This window comes from Equus caballus, chromosome 10 (genome assembly GCF_041296265.1).
Source record: "Equus caballus isolate H_3958 breed thoroughbred chromosome 10, TB-T2T, whole genome shotgun sequence".
NCBI lineage: Eukaryota > Metazoa > Chordata > Mammalia > Perissodactyla > Equidae > Equus > Equus caballus.
In genome coordinates this window covers 39634377-39645756 of record NC_091693.1, presented here as the reverse complement: position 1 = coordinate 39645756, position 11380 = coordinate 39634377, and the positions used below count along the sequence as shown (strand labels likewise).

The 11380-nt window shown below is 38.0% G+C and overlaps 1 protein-coding gene across 6 annotated transcripts in view; it reads right to left on the bottom strand.

Annotated features, from left to right (window-relative positions):
* Positions 1-879: 879 nt before the first annotated feature.
* Positions 880-11380, bottom strand: part of MEI4 (meiotic double-stranded break formation protein 4) — a 235672-nt gene continuing 225171 nt past the window's right edge. For 5 of the 6 annotated variants that reach the window (XM_005596799.4, XM_070225167.1, XM_023650676.2 and 2 more), the window contains one exon: positions 880-2065. In XM_005596799.4, the coding sequence (XP_005596856.1) occupies positions 1796-2065 (270 nt within the window). In that variant the 3' untranslated portion in view covers positions 880-1795. Of the gene's footprint in view, positions 2066-2168; positions 2209-11380 lie in introns of all 6 variants that reach the window. The other variant, XM_023650678.2, reaches the window with a different exon arrangement.

The window sequence follows — 11380 nt, the reverse complement described above, 5'->3', positions numbered from 1 at the left end:
TAGGATCATGGCTGGCTGCAGGGGACTACGGGTCATTGCTATTGCTTGCTTACCAGCCTTGTCTAATCATTACAGAAGAGAGGATGGGGAGAGATCATGGGTAGTGGATTTCCTGTAGTGTCATCAATTGAAGTGACTTAGAGCAATCTTCAGAAGTGTTCCCAGGAATCAAATATTAGAAAAATTCCTCCTAATGCAGGATCTGGAATATCCTTCTTGTGTTCAATGAGTATGTGTGGGGAAGTAAATTATTTGCCGCAATACTCCACTCTCTCCCATATCCATGCCCTTTGCCATTAACTCTGCAAGTTCTCCCGCTGAAGGGGGAAGGTACTTCCCTGTCCCTTTCCTTTGGGTTTGACCATTTGATGTACTTTGGCCAATGCACATGGGCAGAAGTAACAGTGTGACATTTCTCAGCCCAGCCCTTTCACTCTCGCCATTGCCATGTAAGAGCTGTCCCTGAGTGCCTGCTTCCCTCTCAACCTGGACCCCAGAATACTTACAATCAGAGACCAAAGTCGAGTTTACAACATGGAGCTGAGCCCGGTAGGGTCTGCAACCTGAGCAGAGCTTTCCAACAGAGCCCAGTTCAGATGAGCTGATCCCCAAGTGACTGGCTGAGACCTGAGAAATAAATGCTTACTGTTGTATGCCACTGGGATTGTGGGGTTGTTTGTTCCATAACAAGAGCTGAATGATACATACATTGAGTTTTGTATTGTAAAAAAGGCTTTATCTTTTCTAGAAAGCTAGAAATAACTCCATAAATAACTGTGGCAGATAATGATTTGATTTCATATACATTGTTTTTTTTTCTTTTAAATGTCAATGGCACTTAGGAATGGTAATTAACTAATGAAACAATATCAAACATAATTAATAGAGAAAATTTGTATTTATTGTGCCTTAAATTGCACTATAGGAAAGTACATAATGTGTGCTCATTAAGCTAGTTGCTTTTACTTTTAATAATTGAAATAAAATCAGTGAAACTGTCTAACTGAATAATTCAACCAGTACATTTAATAAGTATAAATATACTTTTGATAAGTATAAAGTATATTTCTGGACAGATGTTAGAACTTGTAAAAATATTCTTAATGACTTAATTACACATGACAACTACATTTTAACAATAACAGGATTATATATAATCAACAGAATTAAAACAAACATTTGCTGAACAACAAACACAGAACATTTTAAGCAACTAATTAGTACTTTCAAAAGGACTTGACAAATATGTTGACTACATGAAATTAAAGGCTGTTAGGTTTACAAATGTTAAAAACTTTTCTCCTTCTACAGAGGTCCCCTCTAAGGTGAGAGAGAATGATAAAATTGAAACTACGTAAGAAAAAAAAGTTTTAAAAATTTCATTTATGATCACTTATTTTAAATACTGTGTTGAAAAAGCAACAAAACTTTTAAGATCTCTTCTGATACCTTTTGTATCTATTACACGGAAATATTTTAAAATGTAAATATCTTTTATGAGATAGACAATTAATGGTCCATTTTAGAGAATAACAGAGCTAGATTATATTGGGTAACATACTGTCAGATACTGTTACATGAGAATATGGAGGGCATTCCCAACTGAAACTGGCTGATTTTAGTATAGAAAGATGACTCATAATCTTTTATATATAATTTAAAACTATTAAATTAAATTAATGATTATATTTAGAGATCTACTTAAAATGGCCATTTAAAAATATTCCTGAAAATCTCTTAAGTACAAGATCTTCACATATTCAACGTTAGTATGCCTCTGATATTTGGTAAGTTGCTAAGGAAATGAGTTAGTTTCAACAGTTTCTCTCTCTACTGAGTTCAAGAGAATGCCCAGTCTCCACAAATAAAAAGTAAATAAAGGAAAAGCATCAGAGAGTTGGAAAATAGTTTCATCATGCTTCTGAAGAAATTTCTTGATTTCTTGGTCATCATGCCCTATACTTGAAGTGTTGCCTTTTTCGGTTTCCTTTTGAAGAAGCTGCTCCAGAACCCAGAACAGGGAGAAAATATTTTCATAGCGTGTCACATCGTAACTGGCTTGTACCTACAAAAACAACAAACTCCATTAAAAAAATATTGGTTGTAGCTCAGCTTGGAAAAAGGCAAACAAAGAGATTAAATTTGGGGGCAGAAAGTAAATACTTGACTTATTTAACACCTTTGTCTTCCAGTTCCTTTGAATGGGATCTGGGGAAAGAAAACAAAGAAGAATATTTTCTTTTTTCAAAAACTTTACAATCTTGGTGAATGACTTTTTTTCTTCATGGCTTACAAAGCTCCAAATCCTTTCTCTGCATTATTGCTATAATTCATTACTCAGATGAATCTGAGAACACTTGTCAAAGAGTCTTGTACATACCAAGTCGTGTGTTGAATTCAGTGTTTCACCAAAGACTTCTAACGCATGATACTCCTGCCAATGAGAATACAAGGATCTTTGGGGGTAGGATGTTAGGAACATGTTTCAATGCACAACTCAGTCCTAGGGCCATTACAGTTATGATCTGTAAGTGACCAAATGTGACCTTATCCGGAGTCTACACAAGTCAGGGAGGAGTAGGGTTAGATTGTGTGGAATCAAATGCATGGTCATGAAAAAGTGCAGATGTGTCTTGTAGCAGTTATTATGTAAGCTAAATGGCTGAAAGTGAGATGAGTCAAAGGAAGACCTAAAAAGTGGAGAATGGAAAGTATAATATGAGGGAATACAGGAATCAGTGTAAAGATATAAACTGGGTTTGTCATTTGCTTATTAATAAATCTGTTGGAAACATTCACCAAATCTATCTACTTAACAACACGTAAATAAAGAAACATTCTTTTAGAGCCCCGTGGAATGTATTCTTCAACAAGGTGGTCTGATAAACAGAGTCAAAATATATGGATAACGGATAACCGATACTTTCTTTCTTTTTGTTTTTTGGTGAGGAAGACTAGCCCTAAGCTACCATCCACTGCCAATGCCAGCCACAGCATGGCTTAATAAGTAGTGCATAGGTCTGTGCCCAGGATCCGAACCTGCAAACCCTGGGTCGCCAAAGTGGAGCACACGAACTTAACCACTACACCACCTGGCCGGCCCCACTTTCTTTTTCTAAATTGAGGTATAACTGACATTATAATTAGTTTCAAGTGTACAATGTAAAGATTCTATATTTATATATATTGCAAAATGATCACCACAATAAGTCCAGTTAATATCCATCACTATATATAGTTACAAAACTTTTTTTTCTTATGATGAGAACATTCAAGATCTACTCTCCCAGCTACTTTCAAATATGTGATACAGTGTTATTAACTATAGTCACCATGCTGTACATTACACCCCCATGACTTATTCATTTTATAACTGGCAATTTATACCTTTGACTTCCTTCACCTATTTTGCCCACCCCCACTACCCCCACACCTCAGGCAACCACCAATCTGTTCTCTATGTCTATGAGCTTGTTTGTTTTCTGTTGTTTTTTTCTTTAGATTCCACATGTAAGAGAGATCATACAGTATTTGTCTTTCTCTGTCTGACTTATTTCACTTAGCATATTGCCCTCAAGGTCCATCCATGTTGTTGCAAATGGCAAGATTTCATCTTTTTTATGGCTGAAAAAGAGTCCACTGTATATACAGACTACATTTTCTTTATCCATTCATCCATTGATGAATATTTAGGTTGTTACCACATCTTGGCTATTGTAAATAATGCTGTAATGAACATCGGTGTGCACATATCTCTTTGAATTAGTATTTTCATTTTCTTCAGATAAACACCCAAAAGTGCAATTGCTGGATTATATGGTAGTTATATTTATAATTTCTTGAGGAACCTCCATACTGTTAGTTATATACTTGTTTTATGATCTATTTAGACTCTAAACATGTTGAGAGAAGCAAATGTGTTCCCGTCACTACAATAGCTATAATTTCCAGAACAATGTCTTTCTTGCCCATAGTAGATCTCAATATGCATTTATTGTTTTGAATTGAACAGGAATTATAGTCATTTAAAAAGTACTATATAGACACATATTGGTTATTTTATGAAGAATAATCACAGTGACAGTTTTCAATGTTAAAATTACTTTTCAAACATTTTCCTTATTCCAAACTAAAAAAATTCACACTACGTGTTTAACTTGATCATGTGAGCAATACTTAAATAACTATTTTTAAGCCTGCTCACTTATGACCTTGAATAGTCCAAATTCCTGGATGAGTTAACAAATAATTCTTCTTTGGCACTATTGTTGTCAATGTAGGTTATATACCTATTTAGACATTAACAGAAAGTAGGTAGTGCTTCAAGACAAATTCTGTAGGAAAAAGGCAAATTTATTTCATTCACTTTGAAGCTTTAACTACAATAATGACAGTACTTTATAATGACAATCTAGGCAAGAGGGGTACAAATGGTTTTAGGGTTCACCTCTATTGATAATATTAGCTATATATTCCAGTATTTATCCTATTGGCCCCTTAAAATACCTTGGGATTTTGTGAATCAAATGATTACTCCTTTTTGAAGTTATTAAGATTAACTTCTAGTTAACTATGGCTTTCATGCATAACACAATTTTATAAACAGTAAAAAATTGCCCAGTTGTACTTATCACAGAGCAAAGGGAAGTCCTCTCTCCTGATAAAGGCCCTGGCACCCCGGGCAGTTTCAGGACACGGCTGTAAACAGGTAGAGTGTTGATACCTTTCCATCTGCTTTGAGAACTTCACTCTGGGCACGTTTAGCTCTGCTTTCAGGCGGCCTGGGGTCCCCACTGTAGTGTCCCAATTCTCTATGTTGCTTTGGACTTTGCTTTTTACTCTTACTGGAATTTATCTGTCTTGGGCCCACCTCTATTCTACATGCCTATTCTCATAAGTAATTGGATAAACTCTTTTGCTCCAAGATATTAACAGCTCATAGAATATTAATTTGAAACTAACTCCTCTCTTTAGAGACAGTAAACTTGCAGGCCTTAGCAGCGCTCCCTCTCAGTGTGGCTAAAATGGCATGTCTGTGGGGGAAGTGTCTCCTGTAGCTCCCAAATTTCATCACACTGGCAGATGCCTGTTCTGCTTAATCTTATGTTCAGGCACTTTCTGAATTAGTGCATAAGCGGAATAAAAATGAAAATAAATGGTATTAAGATGATAGCTGATATTCTTCCACCACATTTTGCTGTAATTTTTACATTCTCAATGTCAAACAAGACTGAACCACACCAGTGCTGGAAAATACCAAACAGAGGGAGGATGTACCCACCTGAAAAATACTCAAGACAGGTGGAAGGTACCCACCTGGAAAATACTCAACACTGGTGGAACGTACCCACCTGGAAAATACTCAACACTGGTGGAATGTACCCACCTGGAAAATACCCAAGTGATCTTGCCTGCACACCCTGCCAGGAAGACTGAAGGTGCCTGGGGCACTGGTAGGATGGCTGTGTGTATCTGACGCAGCACTATCAGCTCATTTTCCTCTCCTGGTCTTTCAGAATTGAAGGGACCTTGCGAGGACACTTCTCCAGCGCCATGACTATTTCATATTACTAATCCCATCTTACATACTAGGGAGGCTTCAGAAGATGAAATACTTTCCTGGTAGAAAAATCACCAGATATTTTTGTAGAAAATTTCAGAATTAAAACATTTCTTATGTTCACTTTTCTATTCCTGAGTTGGACTTGAAAAAGTCAAAGTATCCAAATATTTTTTTAAATGCTACTAAATTTCACTTCAAAACTTAGATTCTGAAATTAAGGCTATAGACATATAATGACAGTTTTGCAGTGACTATTTTAGTTGGAATTCAGTCAAGGCTAACTTGACATTTTTGTAAAGACTTTATCCTTGAAGCAGACCCTGCTATTGCTTACCCCATGTCCATTTCTCCCTCCCTTTTCATCAACAGAACCTCGGTTTTGTTCAGGGTGACAATGGATCAACGAAAAGTGTACATCTTCCAGTCTCCTGTAAGGCTGATTCTGGTCCAAGAGATGCGACTGTAAGTAACTGGTGGGGCTCTGGGAAAGCTCTTTAACACCCTGCAAATCTGGTGGGACGTACCTTTGCCCTCCCTCTTCACTATCGTTCCTGCTGGGAAATACAGATGCAATGCTTGGAGGCAGAGTGGCCATCTTGTGAGCCTGAGGGTGAGGGCCACCCAGGGATCAGTAGATGGAGCCAGACTCTGGACACTATGCAGCTCAATAGACCCACGTGGATGGCCATATCTTCCCGTGCTATGCTGGGGTGACCTGCTTCCATTTTCGTCTTTTAAAATGGGGACCTTGAGACTTCATCTAGGGAGGAAGGGAACTCATAAGATTCCTTAGCCTTGAAAAGGTGCTGCCTTTCAGTGTCTCTGACATAGAAATGACAGAGATACCTAAGAGGATAAAAACAAAGTCACATTCCAGAAAATATAACAAGAGGTACTGTACATTTGAGGTGCAGCTCACAATTTGGATGTTTAAATTCAATGATGAAAAATATGAAGACGTAACAGTTCATCAAATTCCACAGTTTGACAGTTTGTGTATGCTAGCCAAGGGCACGTAGAGGTGCAGTCTGGCACTTTCAGAAATAAGCATGCTGCTATGGAAGGGGTGAAAACACACATGACACTTTTTCTAGTGCTACAAACACGAGGGGTGAAGGAGAAAATTGCGTCATTACAGGGCAGAAAATCAAGTCAAAGAGTATAGGTACATAAACTAAATGTTAAATTAAATGGTCACTGAATATACGATATCATTGGCTCAGTATCCTACATGCCAGATTTTATTAGACAGAGGCAATAATACATGAGATACAATTAAAATTAGTAGTCTCTAAAAGAACGAGTTCAGCCCAGTACTTTAAAGGAAAAGGGCAGTTGTCATTAGGATAATTAAGTGGGAAACTTACCCCTAAGTTTTAATAACTTAGCCTTTTTTATCTGCTAGAAGACAAAGAAGGCAGTAGATTTTAATTAAAGAGATGAGGAGGATGAAGTTAACTCTCCATCAGCAGTTTACTAAGCAGCTTGCAGCTTCTGAAGCACAGGACAAAGCACTGGCAGAGCTGACAAATAAGCAGGGGCTTAGGGGGGGCCCAGGGCAATGCTGCATGTGACCATGCCAGTAAGAGCTGGAGGACGGAGCAGAGGAAACGTGCATATTATATATAATATACAAGCACATACATATATATGTATAAAATCAGTGAACATCATGATTGCAACAGAAGCACACATTTACTTAAAACTACAGCTCCTGCAAAGACTATGTTACATCCTTTTCCCCTCCCTGCAACCTGGATGCCAGACCCATACTGAGGGAGTAGAAAGCAAAAGGCCGATCCGAGCTGGGTAGTTAATTAGGGAGGATTTCCTGGAGATGACATGTGAGCCAGGGCTCAGAGACAGTGAGGGGTAGAGACTGGTGAATCATCTTTTGATCAAAGTGCCAAGCAAAGAAGAATAAAAGGGATTCAATGGTTATTAATTCATTTTGCTTTATACAGATAATGGTATGGTTATCTGCCTAAAATGCTGAATCCTGGAGACTGGTTCAAAGGGGTTTATGCCTACTTTGTGGGGTACCTTAGATGAAAAGTTCTAAACTATTAAAACTCCTAACATTTGGGATCTTGATATTTTGCCTTGTTTCCGATGGGAAATGGCTGAACAAATATGGAAGTTTAATAAAGATATTCATGAAAGGAACATACACAGAAAAAATTTTAATCTGTTATTATGAGCCTTGTTTAAAATTATTATAATGATTTTATCATTAACTAATTTTACCTACTTTTCTCAAATCTGTTTCTTGAGGCTGAATTTATATAATAAGGTAATAGCAAAATGAATAGACTGAAAAATATGCCCTTTAGCAGAAAAGGAGCTTGGAAAAGAATCACACAAAGGGAGAGGATGATTTGTATTCATTTGACAAAAATATGGACTCACATTCCCAACAAGAACAGTGTGGCAGAGGCCCTTGTTGGTTGAGACCTTTGAGAAAACAGAATGTGACTCAGCACGGTTTGCTGTAAAGGAACACCATCAATTTAACTCACACTCATTTCTTATTCAATCCCAGCTCGGCCATCTACCAGCTCTGTGATCTGGGCAAGTTACTTACACTCGCTAAACCACATTTTCCTCATCTAAAGCTTGGAAATAAGAAGAACACATCCACTGGGTTGCTAAGAGGATTAAATTTCATATTTAAAACACAGCACAGGAGCACACATTATCAAATAAGTATTATGTATTATGTATTATCTGTCATCATCATTATTGTGTTTTTACCCAAAGTGAAAGATGTAGTCCCCATCCACAAGGTGCTTTGTCCCTGGAGGAAGGCTACGGGTGCTGTTCAAGGACTGGGCTGTGGTCGGACGTTGGAAGCATAGTAAACTGACCGCGGTCGTTCATCTGGAGATGTGTAGACCCTGCGGATGCACCTTTATCCACTTCGTTGACTTAGTCCTTCACAGACAGCAATAATCTAGCAGAGTTCCTTTTTGCATAGAAGTGGGGTACTAGGAATCTAAATGTAGTAAGGCTATTTTAAAGCCTTTCTGATATCAGGAGGCCCTGAAGAAGGTGCAAGTGTGGATTAAACATGGAGTATGACAAGATATGAACAGTTTTCTAGAAAGGCCCATTCAGTTCAGTCCCTGGTCCCTACCTCCAACAACCTCCCAGCAAGACATGATATTTAAATAGCCAGCTTGATTGTCTTTTTAAATTTTATATTATCCAGTTATCTGACTAGTGTGAGAGGAATCAACCCGTTCCCGTCTGTTCTAGAGGCAAATTGCTAAAAATGAGTTTCTCTTCCTAAGTAATATTTTCCTTGGTGACCAACCTAGTAACATCATAGATTAGATCCCAAGTACTCACATTTCTCTGGGGAAATATTCTGTGATTTGACTCCTATTCATCACTTTCTTGGCCATCAGATTAAGCAGATTAGTAGATATGATAAGATAGATTCCACATTGATTTTAAGTCTCAGGTTTCTTCACACAGAGAGTTCCTAATCCATGGACATAGCATTTCTCGGCTCTAACAAATCTTCTGAGTCAACTTTAAATAGTTTCACTTGCTCCTTTCTCAGATTCTGTACCCCTAATTATGGGGTCATCAATCCCATTCACGGGAACTTTTTCACTACTTTATACAACAATATTGAACTTAGTCTAAGGTGGAAATCCCTTTCAAACACATTTGAGAAGCAAATAGAACATCTGTTAGTCTGGATTTTCATCACAGTAGCTCTTGACAAAGCAATATAAACCGATGATTTGGGTATTAATATAAGAGTCTATTAAGTGAAAGAATAGGGCTCAGAGACTGGAGTAAAAGCAGCTAAATTCTCTAAGGACTAATTCAGTTGGGGGCACTTACACTTTAAAAATTTGTGTTTCTGCCTGCCTTGCTCTCCTCCCTCTCTCCCTTCAGTCCTAGTATAAACTTTGTTGGATACCCTTGTGCCATTCTCTGTGGTAAGTGCCTGGGATACAGAGATGAATAGGACAGAATCCCTTTTTTATATTTTATATATTTTATATAAATAAAATAAATATATATTAATATATATTTTATTTATAGTCTTTGTAAAGACTCCCAGTATGTATCTAGGGAGGCGAGACATAAATAAAAAGTGGCAATGCAGAGTATGTGCTGTAAGGGCTATATGGGAACTCTAAAGAGAATGAAGTTAAGCGGTGTGAGCAGAGGTGAAAGGGCAGGAGCTGAGCTCAGTCATGAAATGATGACCTGAAGGCTCACCTCCTCCTAGACGGATGGCAGGATTCTTCTGGAGAGAGGAGTTGAAAGTTACTGTCATCACAGGTAGAACACCTGTTTGCCTGCTACCCCAGAAGCTCTGTCTCTGGTCGGTGGATTTGCACTGAAGCAAGAGAGAGGCAGAGAGCTTAAATGGGGAGTAGGGAGAGATGTCACCCGTCTCTGCAATGACTCACTCGCAGAATCCCTACACCACAGCCTTCTCTAGGGCAGTGGAACAGGACTAGAGTGACCGGGGTGTGCACATGGCCCAAATCAGTTCCACGTGTTAACAAAATCTTAAAGAGCCTGTTTGCTTCCATGAGGTCAATAGTCACTTAAATGCTTGATACTTATCCTCCTGAAGGAAGGTACAGATAACAAGAGAAGGCACTAAAGTAGTATTCTTGGAAGAGAATGCAGTGTTTCACTGAGTTAAGCCATTCCCATCATGTAATTAAGAAAAAACTTGAGAAAAAGAAATCAAAGCTGGTATATATTAGAAATCGAGATCCAGATGGCCATTAGTGATGGCAAACAAATGTCCAAATAGCCAGTGGAGGTAAAATCAACAAGAAACATTCTTCCTTAGGACTCCAGATAAAGATTATCCAAGACAGCATCAAAACCTACCCGACCAGGAAGGGGGCAGGAGCCAGATTTGTTGGAGTAGCACCCATGACTGGCCAGCCAGGCAAAGCCAGAGGCTAAAATAATTTCCTAGAGGCTGCTTAGCTAAGCTTTGATAACTTTGCCAAAGTAAGCAAGAAATGTATATATACATTTTAGGAGCACTGGATCCGAAGCCCATGATTAATGACAACAAGGGTGAGGGTTCACAAATGACCAGATCCTTTCCAATAATTTTGTTTAGAAACTAAAAGCAAAATTTGATTGGCCTCAGATAATCTAATAATTATTTCCCAAAGGTCCACTGAACAGGGTTGTATTCAAAGAAATTAAAACACATTTGTCCCTTTTTCTTCCTGTTTTCAATATGTCTCACTACAGATTCAGTGACATCAGTTTATCAGAGTTTGATATCAAAGACTAAGTGATACTGCACAACACACACAGGAAGGCTGAAACACAAAGGAGGAAAAGCGTAACATACGTGTTCCTGTGAACATGTTATCAGACGTGTTCCTATGAACAGCTTATCAGACATGTTCCCATGAATAGTTTATCAGATGTGTTCCTATGAACAGGTTAGCAGATGTGCTTCTAAGAATAGTTTATCAGATGTGCTCCTATGAACATGTTATCAGGTGTGTTCCTATGAACATGTTATCAGGCGTGCTCCTGTGAACATGTTATCAGACCTGTTCCTATGAACAGGTTATCAGATGTGCTCCTATGAACATGTTATCAGACATGTTCCTATGAACATGTTATCAGACGTGCTCCTATGAACATGTTATTAGACCCACTCCTATGAACATGTTATCTTGTTACTGAAGTAGAGCCCCAACCTATAGAAAAGTGAGTAGGACATTTCTTATTCTTTTCATTTTTTAAAATCAATCAACTACCATCCTCTCCTTTTTTTAAAATCAAGTTTTTTGACATATGATTAAC